We start from the raw sequence: 19,864 nt of genomic DNA on the forward strand, positions 1-19,864 counted from the left end.
TCACCAAGGTGAACAACTGTTTTCTGTGAACTGGAGAGTATAAATAATAATAATAATGAAAAATAATAATTATGATGATTATATATATATATATTTTTTTAAAAAGCTATCACCTTTACCTGTGCCACCAACAAACAAAACAAAGATTCCACTTTACCATTTAACCTAGTCCACTTATATTAGGGACTGTGAGTGCAGACTATTGATAATATAATATAATATAATATAATATAATCTATATTATAGTTGTGTTATTTAATCTATATAATAAGAGTAACGTTGTTAACCTGCAGTAAATATCTTGAAATATAAATACTAACTACCTGCACACTAGCTAGGCTAACACCATGCTAGGAAACTAACAAGACACACTGTCTTTACCTGGCTATAATATAACAGTCACTTTATCTTCTATCATCTTTAATTTCCATGCGCACATTATCTAAATATAACATTAATAGCAATAAAACGTAACGTTACTTCGCATTAGCATCAGTTAGCCACAGATAGCCGTTACATGTAGTTAACATTACGTTAGCGTCGTGACGTTTTACGAACATTTCCAACACTAATGTTGATATTTCGACAACAGATCGAGCTAAAGCCACAATAAAGGACTTGTTTATTTATGACACATGTATTGTTTTTAGGCGTTAAAACGGCACAAATATCACCTCCGTCGTCGCTGCGTTTATGCTCGTAATCCGCCATGTTTGCTGTTGCCGCTTCTCGCCGCCAGGTGTCGTAGGTGTCGCTCTTCTCCTCTCAGCGTCCTGCACCGTTATCACAGGAAGAAACAGAAGTTATGCTGCGTTCAAGACAACTCGGAACTCGGAGTTTTCCAGTTTTTTTTAAAATGTCTTACTAATCCTAGCCAAATTCTTTATTCACAAAGCCAAATATCTAAAAACTCCACCCATCTTCACATACTTAAATAATAATAATAAATAATAAATGTATAATAATAAATAAAAGTGAATTGAGTTGAGTTGAGTTGAGTTTTCCACTGGGAGTCTCAGAGTTCCGAGTTTTCCTGAACGCAGCTTTGTGTTTGCCAACCTCCAAAGAAGACGAAGAAGAAGCAGAATGGAGCAGCTATGACAGCCGGCTAATGCTAACGGCTAATGCTAATGGCTAATGCTAATGGCTAACTGGGTAAACAGAGAGCGAACTGGTAAGAAAAAACACACAACAACACCGAGTATGTTGCTGGTTTGTCACATTTAACTGTCTACTGTGTCAGGTAGTTAAATAAAATATGGGTTAACGCTTAAAATCGATGTTAATGTTGCGTTTTGGTTAAGTTGCTATGCCCTCATCAACGTTAAGTTAGCCAACCTAGAAACAGTCAACTTAACATTTTGTTTTTAGACCAAAACTCATTATCTCACGGGTTGTTTTACATTATTAATGTGTTTATCTGGTAACTAACATTGCGTCTGTCTGACTGTCTCTCTAATAACTTTTTATTTGACTCTTTCTGTCTGCCCAGGCCCTTTAAAAGCTCGGTGTTAAACAAACAATGATCCAGTCAAGATGGGACAAACTCTGTGTTTATGTTCCCGGAGCTCCCTCAACATCGACAACAAGAAGTACTACTTTGTCCAGAAACTAGACGAAGGGTAAGGTTTCAACTTATTCCTGTTGTTTTTTTGTTTTGTTTTTGTTTTGTTTATAAAACTCAATTACAGAGCCTTGCAAAAGTATTCCCCATAAACTTTTCCACATCTTATCACGTTACAACCACTTTAATGTATTTTATTGGGATTTAATACGATAGACCAACACAAAGTAGAGCATAATTGTGAAGTGGAAGGAAAATGATACATGGTGTTCAAGATTTTTTACAAATCAAAGACCAGAAATGTAACTTTTGAACAATGCACATGGACCTGAACACACCATCAGGCATCAGGCTTTTCTCCAGCAGCGACAGGGAAGCTGCTCAGAGCGGATGGGAAGATGGATGGAGCTAAACACAGGACAATCCTGGAGGAAAAGCTGTCGGCACAAGCAAAAGACTTGAGACTGGGATGGAAGAAGTTCAGCAATGGACTGGTTTACATCATAGTCAAAGTCCTACAGACCTAAATCCTACTGAGAATCTGTGGTAAAGACTTGAAAACTGCTGTTCACAGACGCTCTTCATCCAACCTGACTGAACTGCAAGAGGAAGAACGAGCAGAAACGTCAGTGTGTTGATGTGCAAAGCTGCTAGAGACAAACCCCAATAGACTTGCAGCTGTGACTGCAGCGAAAGGTTCAACAAAGTGTTGACTCAGGGTGCTGAATACATATGCATGGTGCCACGCTTTTCATATTTTGACACCAAGTATCATTTTCCTTCCAATTCACAATTATGCGCCACTTTGTGTTGGTCTGTCACATAAAATCCCAATAAAACACATTTAAGTTTGTGGTTTTAACCTGACGAAATGTGGAAGAGTTCAACAGGGGATGAATACTTTTACACGTATTGTATCTGTGATTTTTAAAACGTAAAATCAACACACACATCAGTTTAATAATCATAAAATGTCATTAAGAAAACCAAAACTACTTGGTGAATTAAGACAAATGATGGTATGGCTGATTGTTCTGACCTCTTACTCTTGTCCAAGACAGTTTACAATGATCTCCACTGTTTGTCTCGGTCCAACACATACCTCATGACATGCTAAATACAAACTAGAATATCAGGTTTTAGTTAAACAGTGAACTGTGTGATATTGTTTGTGAGATAATTAATGCAAAAGATCAATTTTCCGAAGTGAAACTGGCTCATTTTTAAATACTGACATCCTCAGAGATTTGTTACTGAGGAATTAGTAGATTCATGAACTGTTGATATTGGTCTTTTCATAACTTAAACATGGGGTTGCAGCTGTCTTTCAACCCTTTCAGCCGCTGAGGAATTTAGAGCTCGTCTTTTGTGACACGTCCAAAAAAAGTGTTTATTGTAACAAAAATCCCATATTCAAAAAGGGCCAATGAGCAGTTATAGCAAAAAGGAAAAATTATACTTGGTGAGTCTCAATGAATAAGGACGATCATCATTTAAAGTCTAATCTGGACTGATGCACTCGACTCTGCTCTCTCCTCTTCTCCTCCTCTCCTCCTCTCCTCCTCTCCTCCTCCTCTCCTCTCTCCTCTCTCCTCTTCTCCTCTTCTCCTCTTCTCCTCCTCTCTCCTCCTCCTCTCCTCTCTCCTCTCTCCTCTTCTCCTCTTCTCCTCTCTTCCTCCCCCCCCCCCCCCCCCCCCCCCCACCCCCCCCCCCCCCCCCCCCCCCCCCCCCCCCCCCCCCCCGCCCCCCCCCCACCCCCCCCCCGCCCCCCCCCCCCCACCTCCTCCTCTTATCTCCTCTTCTCCTCTCCTCATCCTCTCCTCTCTCTAGACTCTCCTCTTCTCCGATCTCATCCTACCTTCTCCTGTTTCCTCCGTATTCCTCTCCCTCATCCTCCTCTCCTCTTCCCCTCTCCTCTCCTCTCCTCTCACTCCCCTCTTCCTCTCCCCCTCCTCGCACGCCCACTAAGCCTCATTGCCGCTCCCCATCCCAGCCTCTCCTCAATCCTCTCCTCCGCCCCTCCATTGACTCACCCCAGCACCCCGCCGCCCCCCCCCCCACACCAACCCCCCCCCCCCGCGCCCACCCCCCCCCCCACGAGACCCCAGCCGCCCGCCGCCCCCCACCGAGACCCATGGTACTCGGCCCCCCCCCCCCCCCTCGGATTGAGAACCCCGAGCCCCACCCCCCCGCAAGACCCCCCCGACCGCGTCCCCAAGCAGACTACCGACGCAAGCGTGCGACGCCCGAGGACGGCCCCCCGAACCCCGGCAGGCCGCCCCCGCCTAACCCCCAGAACGACACGCATCCAGATGAAGCTCGTCCCCCCCCACCGCCCCGCCCGAAGATCGATAGCCCAGCCACCCCACCCGCCTTGAGCAAGAAGGAGGTCTCACCCAGCTAGGGACGAGACAGAAGGACCCGCACGAGCAAATGCAAAGCGAGACCCCAGGCACGCCCACGTGAAACAGAGACAAGCAACCCCGCAGCAGCTCGAAGTATAACCCTACCCTACCTCGTCCCACCCCCACCCGTCACGCACCCCGAAACGCCAACTAAAAGTCGCCCCCCCCTCACCACCCCCCCCCCCCGGCCCCCACACCCCCCCCCCCTCCCCCCCCCCCCCCCTCCCCACCCCTCACCCTCCCCCACTCCGCCCCGCCTCTCCATCTTCTCCTGCTTCTCATCACCCGCTGCCCCGAACCCGAAACCCGTACCACCACCCCGCCCCCCCCCAGCATGAGCCAAAACAAGTTTTGTAAAAGAAGGATACGCCGAACGGATAAAAGACGCGCAACCCCCCGCCCTACAGGCACCGAAAACCCAAAAGACCCTACCAGGCGAGGTAAAAAACCCATAGCCTCCAGTCAGATACGCCGGAAACCAAGAGAAAACAACTACCTCGAACGACAACCACCGCCCCCCCAACCGCCACGCGCACCACGAAGACCCCGCCCCCCCCCCAGGAGAGGATACGGATATCCCACAGCGCACGCCGTCGACGGTGGAAAAGGAGAGGAAAAGGAAGAAAGACAAGCCAAGCAAGCGATTGGGCCCAAGTTACGAATAACGCACGACAGAAGAGCAAAGAACGAGAAGCCCCCAATATGCACCACCAGCAGTCCAGAACCATAGAAGAAAGTGTCAAGAAAGACCACGCGACGCACAGCAAGAACTAAGCAAGAGCAAGAATGAGAAGACTCTAGAAGCGTATCCAGCCGGCAGTCCTTCCTCTGCCCCTCTCAGACTCTGCCGCTCATCTCTCTCCCCTCTCCATTCTCCTCTCCCTCCACGACTCTCCTCCTCCTACCCCGTCGCCTCCATTCCTCTTCTCCTTCCTCTCCCTTCCTACTCCGCCATAGGCCTTCTTTTTCCTCCCCTCATTCCTCCCAACTCTCCCCTCACTCTCCTCTCTCCTCCCCTCCTCCCCTCCTCTCCTCCTCCTCTCCTCCTCCTCCTCCTCCTCTCCTCCTCCCCTCCTCTTCCCCTCTCCTCCTCTCTCCTCCTCCTCTCCTCCTCTCCTCCTCTCCTCCTCCTCCCCTCCTCTCCTCCTCTCCTCCTCCCCTCCTCTCCTCTTCTCCTCCTCTCCTCCTCTCCTCCTCCTCTCCTCTCTCCTCCCCTCCTCCCCTCCTCTCCTCCTCCTCTCCTCCTCCTCCTCCTCTCCTCCTCCCCTCCTCTTCCCCTCGTCGCTCCTCTCATCTCCCTCCTCCTCTCCTCTTCTCCTCCTTCCCCTCCTCTCCTCCGTCCTCCTCCTCTCCTCCTCCTCGCTCCTCCTCTCCTCTCTCCCTCCTCCTCTCCTCCTCCTCCATCCTCTCCTCCTCTCCTCACTCACCCTCCTCATCCTCTTCTCCTCACTCCTCTCCTCCTGCTCTCCTCCTCCTCGTCCACTCTCTCTCCCTCCCCTCCTCACCCTCCCTCCCTCCTCACTCCTCCCCTCCTCCTCCTCTCCTCCTCATCCTCTCCTCCTCTCCTCCCCCCCTCCTCTTCCCTCCTCCATCCCCTCTCCTCCTCTGCCTCCTCCGCCTCCTCTCCCTCATCCTCCTCGTCCTCCTCATCCTCCTCCCTCTCCCTCCGTCTCAGGCTAACCTACCCCTCACTCACACAGAACTCTCTTTCTCCCTCCTCTCCTCCTTCCATATCCTCACACTCAAAAGATCCATCTTCTCACTCCTCATAACTTAGAAACACAAGTCATCTCTCCCAACGCATAAACCCAAGCTCTCTCTCCAGAGAACATCTTCCACATCCTCTCCGTCACTTCTACCCCAACTACAACCATCGTGGGGGGGTGTGTGTGGCCGCTCTTCGTCCTCTCCCTCTCCTCCTCAACCATCACGACCTACACTCCTCCGCATCCTTTTCAAACTTGTCTCTACCTCATATCTCCTCTCTCCCATCTTCCTCAGCCCTCCGGTTCGATCCTCCTAAGTTAAGATGCAAAGATGAAGAAAAACCTCTCCTCCTCCTCTCCTCTCTCCTCCCCTCCTCCCCTCCTCTCCTCCTCCTCTCCTCCTCCTCCTCCTCTCCTCCCCTCCTCTCCTCCTCCTCTCCTCTCCTCCTCCCCTCTTCCCCTCCTCTCCTCTTCTCCTCCCCTCCTCCTCTCTTCCCCTCCTCTCCTCCTCTTCCTCTCCTCCTCCTCCTCTCCTCCTCCTCCTCCTCCCCTCCTCCTCTCCTCCTCCTCTCCTCCTCTCTTCCCCCCTCCTCTCCTCCCCTCCTCCCCTCCTCCCCTCCTCTCCTCCTCCTCCTCCTCCTCTCCTCCTCCCCTCCTCCCCTCCTCTCCTCCTCCCCTCCTCTCCTCTTCTCCTCTCCTCCCCTCCTCCCCTCTCCTCCTCCTCCTCCTCCCCTCCTCCTCTCCTCCTCCTCTCCTCCTCTCTTCCCCCCTCCTCTCCTCCCCTCCTCCCCTCCTCCCCTCCTCCTCTCCTCCTCCTCCTCTCCTCCCCTCCTCCTCCCCTCCTCTCCTCCTCCCCTCCTCTCCTCTCCTCTCTCCTCTCCTCCTCCCCTCCCCTCCCCTCCCCTCCTCCTCCCCTCCTCCTCCCCTCCTCCCCTCCCCTCCTCCCCCCCTCTCCTCTTCCCCTCCTCCTCCCCTCCTCCCCTCCTCTCCTCCCCCCCTCAGCGGGTTCAGCTACGTGGACCTGGTGGAGGGGGTGAAGGACGGGCGGTTCTACGCCCTGAAGAGGATCCTCTGTCACGACCGTGAGGGCCGGCAGGAGGCTCAGACGGAGGTGGAGATGCACCAGACGTTCAACCACTCCAACATCCTGAGCCTGGTCGCTCACACCTTCGTCGACCGGGGAGGAAAGAGTGAAGCCTGGCTGCTGCTGCCGTACATGAGCGTAAGTATTTATTTATTTGTTTGTTTGTTTGTTTCGGGCATGTCAATTAAATCATCATCATCACACTTCATCTCAGTTCAGATAATATAACACACATGGCCGAAAGGGAAAGAGGGAGAAGCTAAAGCTGATCTAGTCCCACCCCCAGTACACACAGAATAAAAATATTTATCATAATCTTTTCTTTTTACATTTTGACATAACATGTTACAACAGTAGGTAGTATACAGAGCTGAAGTCTAGCTCTAGACATACGTGTGTGTGTGTGCTTCCTTCTCTCGTTTTAACATTTGTTTCGTATTTTTAACTTTTTAACATTTTTATTTAAGTATTTATCTTGTTTAAACTTGCACTGATGCTTTTCCACAAATGAAGTTCCTAACGGAAAAATAAAGTTCTTTGAATTGAATTGAATTGAATTGAATTGAATTTAATTGTATTGTATAATGTTTAGTCAGAGGGAAGGAGAATATACTTTAAAGGATCATAGGGCAGGATTTGTGAGAAAATACCGGAAAATACCCATGCGTTTTACGTTTTTTAAATAATAATGGGTGAGGAAGCGTTCAAAACCAAAAAGAACGAGCCCATCCGCGTATCTCTCGATTGCCCTGAACGGGGTCTGTGCTGCAAAATGCGCTGCAATTCAGGGGGTGAATTTCGCGCGTTGGTCGGCGGACCTGACGTCAGCGCGTCCACGACTGCCTTCCAATGGATCAATGGAACGGAGACATGAAGAGGGCAACCGCGGCAGAGCCATTGATACAGTAACAGAGTGGCGACACTCCCTCTTATATCAATCGCTCTGAACCAGGGTGGATCCAAATTAGGCCTACTGTTACTGCCAGCAAACGACCCAGCACAACTGAAAGCCCTGTTAAAAGCCCCCCCCCCCCCGCCACTCTCTCTCCCCCTCCCTTCACACACGCACACAGCAGCAGCAGGTCACTAACTTACACACCCTCTCCCTCTTCACTACTGTCTTATTATTAGCCATTAGCCGCAGCTAGTGGTTAAAAGCCGACGTTATAACTTTAATAACGTTATCAGGCAGGTGGACAAACGTCCTCTTTTGCCCGGACACGTCCACTTTTCACGTCCTGGCCGGCGTGTCCGCGACGCGTCCGTTTTTTTTTTTTTTTTTTAATGAAATCATGAATATGTCCGGTGTTGATTGGTTTTCATGGGACCGCGGACCCTGACAGATGCGGCCCGACACCCGGACCCGGCGCGTTAATTCTCAGTACCGGCCTGTAGGAGTAGGAGCCCATACAGATCCATGCAGAGGAGCTCAGAGGAACAGACAGCAGCCCCCTGCTGCAGCACAGTGAAGAGGCAGGTGTGTGTGTGCGTGTGTGTGTGTGTGTGTGTGTCTGTCTGTCTGTCTGTCTGTGTGTGTGTGTGTGTGTGTGTGTGTGTGTGTGTGTGTGTGTGAGAGAGAGAGAGAGAACCTACAATAAAATACCCCCCCTCCCTCCCCAGATAGGAAAGACTGTAAAGAGTAAAGTAAACAGTGAAGAGTCTGTGCGCGCTCCCGTGGCGGTGGCTTCGCTGGTTGCTGTAGTTACGCGCAGCGGCCGTCGCGTCACTGGCCGTTCTCATTAATCCTGCCCTATGATCCTTTAAGGGGATTGTTTTACTTCACAAAAACAAAAGTAAGAACTACAAGGGAAAGTTTTTGCGTGTCTGTATGTGGTGAGAAAGTATGGGACAGTCTGAACAATTAATTAAAGGGATAGTTCAACATTTTGTCAAATTGGCCCATTGCCATAATCCCTATAGTCATAGCAGTAGGTTCGTTACCTTTAATTGTCGGTGCAAGCTGTTTTTAGAACGGCGGAGCAGAGCTGTGAGCTGCTCAGAGCTACGCTACGGAGGCTCATGGGATTTCTTGGTTTCCCTCATTAAACTCCTCAAATACACAATCCAACAACTCCACAACGCTCTGGTGGACAAGTTGTGAGCTGCACATTCACCACACTATGAGATAATAACACAACGTTACCACACAGAGTTGTTGTAGAGGGAAATTCATGCAAAACCGCTGATGCACGTTGCCTTCAGGGACAGTTTTTCATCAACAGTCTCTGTATTTCCCTCTAAAACAACTCTGTGTGGTAACGTTGTGTTATTATCTCATAGCGTGGTGAATGTGCAGCTCACAACTTGTCCACCAGAGCGTTGTGGAGTTGTTGGATTGTGTATTTGATGAGTTTGATGAGGGGAAACCAAGAAATCCCATAATGAGCCTCCGTAGCGTAGCTCTGAGCAGCTCACGGCTCTGCTCCGCCGTTCTAAAAACAGCTTGCACCGACAATTAAAGGTAACGAACCTACTGCTATGACTATAGGGATTATGGCAATGGGCCGATTTGCCAAAATGTTGAACTATCCCTTTAAAGCAATGTCCAAACACGGAGCAGTTCAAAATGAAGTACAAAAACATGACTCTTGAGATGTTTTTATTTTAATTTTCTTTCTATTTTCCCTAACACAAACAATGTAATGAAGGGCAATAAGGAAATGGGGCGAGTGATTTATTCATGATTTATGGATTCAATAAGAACAGCTTCTTCTCACTCCGTTTCAAATATGCATGATTCTGCTTTTGTGTTTTTGTTTCCAGTTTTTGTTCTTCAACATGTTTATGTTATTTACAGACGAAGGAACAAACTGAACTTGTGTCTAACTTTGTTTTACAAGTTGCTGCAGCAGTGACAGGATTAAACTTTAAAGGGGAAACTGATCTGTGTGTGTGTGTGTGTGTGTGTGTGTGTGTGTGTGTGTGTGTGTGTGTGTGTGTGTGTGTGTGTGTGTGTGTGTGTGTGTGTGTGTGTAGAAAGGCAGCCTGTGGTCTGTTCTGGAGAAGCTACGAGACAAAGGGAGCTCCATGCCTGAAAAACTGATCTTGCAAATTTTCCTCGGCATCTGCTCTGGACTCAAGAACATCCATGACAAAGGTTATGCACACAGGTAACTTCCCTCCACAGACACACACACACACACACACACACACACACACACACACACACACACACACACACACAGGCGGTGAACAACGACCGTCTACATGTCATTAATCCGCTGCTGTGATGTGACAGAGATCTGAAGCCGACCAACGTGCTGCTGGATGAGGACGACCGGCCGGTTCTGATGGACCTGGGCTCCATGAACCGAGCCAGGATCGAGGTGAGAGAGCAGGTTACGTTTTACTGACCACCTGAAAGCAATATACAGTATGACCACCTGACAGCAATATACAGTATGACCACCTGACAGCAATATACAGTATGACAACCTGACAGTAATATACAGTATAACAACCTGACAGCAATATACAGTATAACAACCTGACAGCAATATACAGTATAACAACCTGACAGTAATATACAGTATAACAACCTGACAGTAATATACAGTATAACAACCTGACAGCAATATACAGTATGACAACCTGACAGCAATATACAGTATAACAACCTGACAGCAATATACAGTATAACAACCTGACAGTAATATACAGTATAACAACCTGACAGTAATATACAGTATAACAACCTGACAGCAATATACAGTATAACAACCTGACAGTAATATACAGTATAACAACCTGACAGTAATATACAGTATAACAACCTGACAGCAATATACAGTATAACAACCTGACAGTAATATACAGTATAACAACCTGACAGTAATATACAGTAATATACAGTATAACAACCTGACAGTAATATACAGTATAACAACCTGACAGTAATATACAGTATAACAACCTGACAGTAATATACAGTATAACAACCTGACAGTAATATACAGTATAACAACCTGACAGTAATATACAGTATAACAACCTGACAGTAATATACAGTATAACAACCTGACAGTAATATACAGTAATATACAGTATAACAACCTGACAGTAATATACAGTATAACAACCTGACAGTAATATACAGTATAACAACCTGACAGCAATATACAGTATAACAACCTGACAGTAATATACAGTATAACAACCTGACAGCAATATACAGTATAACAACCTGACAGTAATATACAGTATAACAACCTGACAGCAATATACAGTATAACAACCTGACAGCAATATACAGTATAACAACCTGACAGTAATATACAGTATAACAACCTGACAGTAATATACAGTATAACAACCTGACAGTAATATACAGTATAACAACCTGACAGCAATATACAGTATAACAACCTGACAGTAATATACAGTAATATACAGTATAACAACCTGACAGTAATATACAGTATAACAACCTGACAGCAATATACAGTATAACAACCTGACAGTAATATACAGTATGACCACCTGACAGTAATATACAGTATAACAACCTGACAGTAATATACAGTATAACAACCTGACAGCAATATACAGTATAACAACCTGACAGTAATATACAGTATAACAACCTGACAGTAATATACAGTATAACAACCTGACAGTAATATACAGTATAACAACCTGAAAGCATTATTATATAATAACCTTGAGCAAAAGTATCACAGTTTTACGGTTTGGTGGTATTGCAGTTACAGCTCTAAAAATGTGTTGTTTTGAAATGTCTGGGGAAAAAAATGTTTCCACTGAACACAGTCTTTTATTTTTAAACAACATATAGAACATTTGGGATCATTAGTAATAGTAGTTTGTGGATCAAGTTGAAATGAATAATAAAATAATTCTTCTAAATTAAAATCTAAATAAATGCAGACCTTTAAGGGACAACGAGGAGTTTCTATTTGGTTATAAAAAGGTCTCACGTTAATGTGGATGAATCTATGCTACCCACACTTGTTAATGGGCCCATTTTCTATAAATCTATGGTTTTGTCTCTATCGTTATTTTGTTATTTTAATTAATGTTGGAAATGCTGGGCGAGCCGACCAGCGTTTCTTTACTTTCGGTTTCGTGGCGAGTCATGAGAATAACGCCGCCGTATGAATCTCCGTTTATGGTGGGAACTACGACGGTATGTGATCGTCTTCCAACCTCTGACTTTAATTCTTGATGAATGAAAACATGAGTCTGTCTTGACCCGGTCAAAGAATTTCACGGTGCTCGGAGGCTCATGGTAAATGTAGTATGAAACACTTCACTTTCTAAAACTCCTGGTTGTCCCTTTAAGGAAGGCTGTTTTTTGGAAACCGGCCCCAGAGTGGTTAAATCTTAAAACGCCGCCCCAGAGTTTTCTTTCAAACACCCAAATCGTTTCTTTTATGAGACAGTGTTGTCTCAGATCTACGTCTGTAACCTGTGACCTGAGCATCAACGCTGGACGAAGTATAAATGTTTGGAGTTTGAATTCAGCGTGCAGCTTTCAATACAGCATCACAACTGATAGTCGACGCTACGCTGCAGCTGCACACGACCTGAGGGATTTCTGACCTGCTCTTTCTCTCTTTGACGAGAAATAGAATTTTTTTTAAACCACACAGAAAAACAGTTCAAACCACAGGAACGTTATGACGGAAAGTTGTCGTGGTTTTGAAACGGTGACTTGTTCATAACCTGGTGGTTTGACCCTGAAACCGGCGATCGGCCCACGCCAAATCAGAGCCTGAAGTCAGTCATCCAGAGCTTGAAGCTGAGTTGGTGATGTTCAACTCCAAATACAACTTATAACTGCAACTCATCAAGTCCCTGTGCAGATGATGAGTTTATTTATTTATTTAGTTTATTTAACAGGGACAAAGCTCATTACATACAGTATATTGTGCCATCTGCAGTTTAGTTTCACTGGGCACAGACAACAGCAAACAACATGAGAGCAAGGTGGGAGTAAAAACAGTTACATCCATATATGGTATCATTATAATCCAAAATTTGAGATTCCATATCCAGAAAAATAAAAAGAATAGCTTGTTAAAATACAAACACTACAATTTCATATCCTATCCCACACATTTCACTGCCTGTCGTACATTCACAATCAAACATGCACGTAGGCCAGGTGCACACACACACACACACACACACACACACTCAATGCCTCTTCACAAATACATAGCAATCTAAATTTAATTGTTGCAGGAGTATTTTTCTACCAGCTTTCAATTCAATTCAAAAAACTTTATAAAGCTTTTGAAATAAAGAAAGAGCACAAACAAAGCTGCTCAATGTACTGCACTCTCTGATACTGGCTGACAAGGTGTCCACTGCTCTGCTGTTAAACTGAAAAGGCTCCTAACAGATTTTGCATATAGATGGAGACTATAGTTTGAGATTATATAGATTGAGATTGTATGTAGTGGTCTCTTCTTGCTGTAGATCTTGTGCCACTTTCAGAATAATGAACACATTTTAAAGTGGTTGTGGTGTGAGGCCGCTTATAGGAGTGAAAACATTGTTTTAGAAACACAGTCAAGATTTTTTTCTTTTTCACCTCTCGATGACACAGCAGCATTTTTAAAGCCAGTGAAGCACAAATTAAAAACAACATGGCACCAGGTCTTGTCAGTCATGCCTCATCAGACACAGTTTATAATTTCTTGGGTGTTTTACCAATGCACAGATGTAATAGGGCACAAATAATGTTATTCTGCGTCCATCTTAAAGCAGAAATATGTTTTATCTCCACATGATTCTGCTGCAAGTTGTTTTTTTTTAAATCAAATTCATGACGCCTGTTAAAACTGTAGGCTAAGTATTTACATAACATCTCATAAGACTCCTGAAGCTCCTGAGTCTTGTAATGAAGCTGAATGTGTGACAGGTGAGAGGAACCAGAGAAGCCATGACGGTTCAGGACTGGGCCGCTCAGCGCTGCACCATCTCCTACCGAGCTCCAGAACTCTTCAGCGTGGAGAGTCACTGCATCATAGACGAGCGCACCGACATCTGGGTAAAAGCCTCGTGTTCCCCGTGTTGCACGTCTTGTTAATGTCACCGCGGCTCATCATCATCATCCTCTGACTCCTTCTCCTCCCTCTCCTCCTTCTCCTTCTCCTCCTTCTCCCTGTGTCTGTGGCTGCAGTCGCTGGGCTGCGTGCTGTACTGCATGATGATGCTGGAGGGGCCGTACGACCTGGTGTTCCAGAGGGGGGACAGCGTCGCCCTGGCCGTCCAGAACCCCGTCACCATCCCACAGTCCTGCAGGTCCGTCACGGTTCCCTTCATAACACACTTCCCTGTTGTTGCATTTGTGCAGAACAAACATTTCAAATGATTGTTATGTCCTTTATCCAGGTTTGTGTAACGGCCAGTCAGAGTGAGTTTGTCTTAAAGTAAACAACAGGTGGTCGGGTGCTGGTTGGAAGCAGGAACATATGAAATCACTGCACACTGATAGTGTAGCTTCCTTATTAATGAAGCCTTATCTAGACGCTCTAATCCCTCCACATCCACATCAATGACAAAAAAAAAACCTTGTTCTGTTCCACATTTTGCTTCAAAAATAAAGCAATGATACAACAATAATCCAGTATGAGGAAAATAAAAAAGGACGACTGAGGTAATAAGACAGAAAAAGATTTTTTTAAGAAAGAGAGAAAGACAGAGGTCAAAAAACAGTTTTTTAACCGAATGACTACTCACATTTAACTCAGCGTTATGTGGTGAATATGAAACTATTTGTAATAGCCTACAGCAGGAATATGCCTCTTAACTTAGTTTTATTTTTTTAAAGACAAAAAGCTGACATTGTTGGTCAACATAGTGTAGGTTCACCATGGACATGTTGGGTGATATAAACAAAGAAAAATGAAAATCCTACCCCAATACCCACTTGCAAATCAGAAATGTAAACCAGTCAACAAACGACCAGTCAATAAAAAATACAAAGAGGTATAGACATATTCTAGATCGGTGTCTTGAACAACAGTGTTTAAAACCATGACAGGAACTTCAGAGGCAGCAGCACTAGATGTCAGGACAGAATCGCTTGTTGACACGACACATGAGCATCTCTAAAAGTTTTTAATACATTTTAAAATAAAATGTATATATAAGTCTTTTTGTTTCTTAGTAAAAAATATTTCATGTTATTGGCCAAAATCCAGGCAGGTCAGTCCTGTCTACTTTACCAGAATCAAAAATGAATCGGCTCGATAAACAACAGGGGTGTGCCAAAAAATCGATTAACATAAGAATCGTAATTCTCATTTAATACGATTTAGAGTCGATATAAAATGTCCCAAAATCGATTTTAAAAGATAAAAAATGAAACAAATCTGCTGCTGTCGGCCTCCATTTCCTTAGAATTTAAAAGGCAGCATGTTTAACAGCACTATTTGTTTTAATAAAGAGGCACTTTTAATTTTGTAACTTAAGCAATATGTGATATTACTTTTATGCAACAGTTTCAACAATTCCATCTAAGCATGGATACATGTTTAAAGCAGATATCAGTGGCAAGGCCGTTTCGGCTAATGCTGCGTTCAAGGCAGGCTTTTGAAACCGTAAGTTACAGCTTCAAGTCACAACTACGACTTGGTAGCGTTCCAGGTAACCCGTAGCTCGTGTTTTTACCGTCCTGTTGTCTGTGAAAGTTCCCTATAACGGCCACTCGTAACTTCCGACCCGTGAACTCGTACCAGATCGAACTGGTATGACTTCACAGGAAGGAAAAACACAAAGTACGAGTTTCCTTGAACGCACCATGAGTTAGCAGCCCCCGCCCTTGTCAGGCATCAATTGGTCCTCGTGCTACGTCACCACATTCACGCGCATCCCTTGGCTGCACACACAGCCCTTCATGCCGTTCTCTCCCCTCATTGGATAACACTTGTATCCCACAAGGAAAATTTTCTCCTCGGGTTACAGCAGAGCAGAGTGACGGAGAGACTCGTGTTTAGGCTGAAATACTTCATGTAAGTGATTGCTGACGGAAAAGAGGACTATTTAGGACTTATATTAACAAAAACATTCCACTGATATCTGCTTTAAAGCTCAATAAATGTGAAAAAGACACTTCAGTCGTTCTGTCTTGTAAAGCAGACTGGAGTAGATCATGAGGATCCTTTAACACCGACAGACTGAAGCAGAAATCATTAGGAATCAAATCGTTTTGGATCGAAAATCCATTTTGAATCGAATCGTAGCCCCAGAAATCAGAATCGAATCAAATCGTGAGATAGTAAAAAATTCCCACTCCTAATAAACAATATCGATAATAGAATCAGAATCTCTAAATTCTTATCAATTGCCGCCTCTTTTTATTCTAACTTTGTCCTAATGTGCCGTCTGGTCTGGTCTTGTCTGGTCTTGTCTGGTGTTGTGTTGGTGCAGCTACTCGGAGGGGCTGCAGACGCTGCTGAGCTCCATCATGGTGTCGAACCCCCAGGAGAGACCCAACATCAACTGGGTCCTGGACCAGGTGCAGGACCTGCAGAGTCGCAGCCCCAACACCCACACCAACATGGTCTGACATGGCTGCTGCTGCTGCTGCTGCACTGGACCACGTGGTCTGATGCTGCTGCACTGGACCTGCTCACCCACACCAACATGGTCTGATGCTGCTGCTGCTGCTGCACTGGACCTGCTCACCCACACCAACATGGTCTGATGCTGCTGCTGCTGCTGCACTGGACCTGCTCACCCACACCAACATGGTCTGACATGGCTGCTGCTGCTGCTGCTACACTGGACCACGTGGTGCTGCTCACCCTCTTCCTCTTCCTGAGGTGTCTGCACACATTAACGAACATCTCTTTATTCTACACCTGAAAATATTCCTTTTTATTTATTGACTTGAACGTGTAAAAGCATCGGTACAGACTTCACTCAGCTATGAAACGGTTCAGTTTGATGTTTTAGTTGTGAATGCTTCGGATCAAACTGACTCTTGGAATCGTGACAAAACTTACCAAAATAATCTGAACGGCCTTAAATCTGTTTTGATCCTGTAGTGTGATATGAGGATTTGGGTCAAATGCTCTTCTATGCTTCTAATAATTAAGTGGCTTTACCTTGTAATCTTAAAGGGACAGTACGCGTTAGCCTTCTCCGAGCGTTTCAGTGACCCCTCGTGTCTTTCCCTTCAGCCGTGCAGCCTGTTAGCTTAGCGCCGTTATAAAGACTGGAGAGAGTGACACAACCCACCTACAGGTTCATCTGAAACTCACTTATTCTCATGTTTTGTCTTTGTTTTTTCTACGCTGTACAAAACCAAACTGTACATGAGGGCGTTGATGTGCCTGGTTTTTATTTTTGCACCATTTTAACATGTTTTTTTGTGTGTGTGTGTAAATAAGAAAAGATAACGTCTAGATTAGTTGTTGGTTTGTAGGCGAGATGTTCCCCGTCTGTCCAGTCGTTGTGCTAAGCTAACAGGCTGCAGGCTGTTACCTTTCTTTGCAAATATGCATCCTTTCAGTCTTTTCCTTTTTGTCTTAAAGGGATAGTTCACCCAAAATTCAAATTTCACTCATTATCTCCTCCCCCTCATGTCGACTAAGAGCTGTGAGAAGTTTCAGAGTCCTCCGTGTCTTCTCTGAGTTACAGGGGGGGTCTGCGCAGCAGTATTTGTCCATATAATGGTTGTCAATGGATACCAACTTTCTTCATCCAAAAAGACACACCAAAAAACATCCAAATACCTCCATGCTGCTCGTATGTAATGTCCCTCTGGTATTGAAGCCCCGACATGAGAAATTGTTCCGAAAAAAATAAAATAAGTCTATATTTTAAGCTTATTTGTAGCGGAAGCTTCCAGTGTCTCAGTTCACTGCTCTTCTTGTGACCGGCGGAACAGTTTCTCATGTCGGGGCTTCAATACAAGACGGACATTACAGACGAGCAGCATGGAGGTATCTGGATGTTTCTTGGTGTGTCTTTTTGTTACGAAGACAGTTGGTATCCATTTGCAACCGTCATATGGACAAATACTGCTGCCGTAACTCAGAGAAGCCACGGAGGACTCTGAAACTTCTCACAGCTCTTAGTCGACATGAGGGGGAGGAGATAATGAGGGAAATTTGAATTTTGGGTGAACTATCCCTTTAAAGAAGTAGTTTATGTTATTTTAAATCAGAAAAGGGATGATGATAATACGGTATATACTGTATATGTGTTCTGTTGGACTCTCTGGTGGATGAAGCTGCCTGAGGTCAGTACATATCAGATTACACTGATTCCCTATAAGAAACAGAAAACAACACGGTCCAAGGTTCAGTTTTTAGTGAGAGCAGCATCTTGTCTAGACCTTTTCAGAGAGTATAAACAAAGACAGGTGTTACCAAGGATACTAATTAAGGCTCCATTCCATTTAGTGTACCAGAGCGTTTTCTAACGAGCCACACCTGTCTTTGTTTATACTCTCTGAAAAGGTCTATAGTCGCACTTGAGCAGTCGTCATCATCGTCATCACGCGGCTTCGCCTTCTTTAGCTTTTCTCGACACCGTCACTCACACTGGGGAAGTTGAGAGGTCGAGTTTCTCTTCACCTGCAATGCTGCATCTGACCACACAGAGGTGCTGCAACATCACACACACACACACACACACACACACACACACACACACACACACACACACACACACAGAGGTGCTCCAACACAGCGCTGTTGAATCACACACCGACACAACTTAACTCATGTTTTTATTAACTATAAGTCACAGTGTAATTTCTTTTTTTCTTTTTTTTCTTCACTTCTCTCTGTATTGTGTTTTTAAATATTTCTTTTCTTTCTTTCCATTCCAATTTTCCTTATTAACTCTGAGTTTCCTGTCATGTGTAAACTTTTGTTCTCTCAGGGTTCACCCACATCTCAAAGAGTCTGATTGATGGTCTTAAAAAGTTTAATTATAATGAGATATATATACACTAAAAACGTTGGGGCATTTTAAGTTGATATATTTGCTTTTGTGCTTCTGTAATGCGGTGATGATACTGGACCTTGTGTCCCTGAAACTTAACACATTATGCAGTTAATTGTTGGAACGGTAATTGACATGACACGGTTTAAAATAATTATCTTTTTAATGCAAAGTTTGGAAAAATGTCAAATTGACTTCAAGATTTTGTGTTGTTACTAATATTACATTACATACATTAATATCATGCTGCTGGTAAACAAAACATTTTTTTAAACTGCAGAATCAGTAAGAGTGTTATTTGATTATGGGGAATTCTGTTATGAAATTATTTCTCATCTTTCATTCTCTGCACAGGATAAATAAATGTTAAATATGATTCACTGTGGACACACTCTTTTATTTTTTATTAGGACTTTTATTGATTATCAGTGATATTTATTTAGTTTCACCACTGGTGTTTAGTGAATTTGGTGCATAAACATTTGTTTCATCCTGAAGAGCTAAAGACACATGGGACGGCTGAGTTTAGTCTCAGTTTTCAGTGATAGAGGAAACATCACATTTCTTTATTTATATTGCAATATGACAGTATCCATTAGAAGTTAAAGTCCTGCATTTGAAAGTTTAGTTTATTTATTAATTTGTTTCATTCACTGAAAAAAGAATTAAATACAAGAAAGTAAGTAAATTCCTGAATGAAAGGCGGCAGAATGACACAAACGTATGTAGTCTACTCCTTTATTTTTCTGGAAATCCTTTTACAAATTAGATGATGTATGCATCAAAACTACTAAATAGAATAAAAAAAATTAAAATAATGGCTTCTAAACGTCACTGAAGTGAAATTTTACGAACGTTTTAAGCAAAATGTTGACAAAGAACCAAGTGTTGGACCATTATCTATAACATTAGTGGATTATTATTAATATTATCTCAAACACACATTATTAATCTCAAAGCAGTGTTTCATTGCTGCACAGTGTTAGTTACTTAAACTTGTAACAGAAAATAATGTTTTATAACCTCGTCTTATATTTTGTATGTGTATTCTTTATCCATAGATTAATTGAATTAACAATAATAAAAACATTTTACAAAAGCTTCATGTGTGAAGAGAGAAGAGGAAACAAAAAATAGACAGTTTTATTAATTATATTTATGCAATGACACAAAAACA

At 44.2% G+C, this 19,864-nt stretch overlaps 2 protein-coding genes across 2 annotated transcripts in view; one reads left to right on the plus strand and one right to left on the minus strand.

Moving 5' to 3' along the window:
• pcnp (PEST proteolytic signal containing nuclear protein) overlaps positions 1-682 on the minus strand; it is a 9,832-nt gene extending 9,150 nt beyond the window's left edge. Inside the window, exon 1 of the mRNA XM_085805319.1 lies at positions 675-682. The gene's annotated coding sequence lies outside the window, so the exon portion shown is untranslated. The remainder of the gene's footprint in view (positions 1-674) is intronic.
• A 373-nt stretch (positions 683-1,055) lies between these two features.
• stk16 (serine/threonine kinase 16) lies at positions 1,056-16,321 on the plus strand. Its single transcript, XM_085773074.1, has 8 exons — positions 1,056-1,174; positions 1,493-1,622; positions 6,678-6,897; positions 9,736-9,869; positions 9,998-10,085; positions 13,646-13,774; positions 13,907-14,028; positions 16,159-16,321. The coding sequence occupies exons 2-8, from the start codon at positions 1,537-1,539 to the stop codon at positions 16,295-16,297; spliced, it is 918 nt and encodes a 305-aa protein (XP_085629200.1). The 5' UTR covers positions 1,056-1,174; positions 1,493-1,536; the 3' UTR covers positions 16,298-16,321.
• Positions 16,322-19,864: the final 3,543 nt, after the last annotated feature.

This window comes from Trachurus japonicus, chromosome 3 (genome assembly GCF_045865225.1).
Source record: "Trachurus japonicus isolate A0001 chromosome 3, Traja_1.0".
NCBI classification, from domain to species: Eukaryota; Metazoa; Chordata; class Actinopteri; order Carangiformes; family Carangidae; genus Trachurus; species Trachurus japonicus.

Bases quoted from the DNA above. Each gene is read 5' to 3' on its own strand.
- stk16 (XM_085773074.1), top strand. From the start codon at position 1,537: ATGGGACAAACTCTGTGTTTATGTTCCCGGAGCTCCCTCAACATCGAC. The intron at 6,898-9,735 runs GTAAGTATTTAT...GTGTGTGTGTAG, and splicing joins TGCTGCTGCCGTACATGAGC to AAAGGCAGCCTGTGGTCTGT. The intron at 10,086-13,645 runs GTGAGAGAGCAG...AATGTGTGACAG, and splicing joins TGAACCGAGCCAGGATCGAG to GTGAGAGGAACCAGAGAAGC.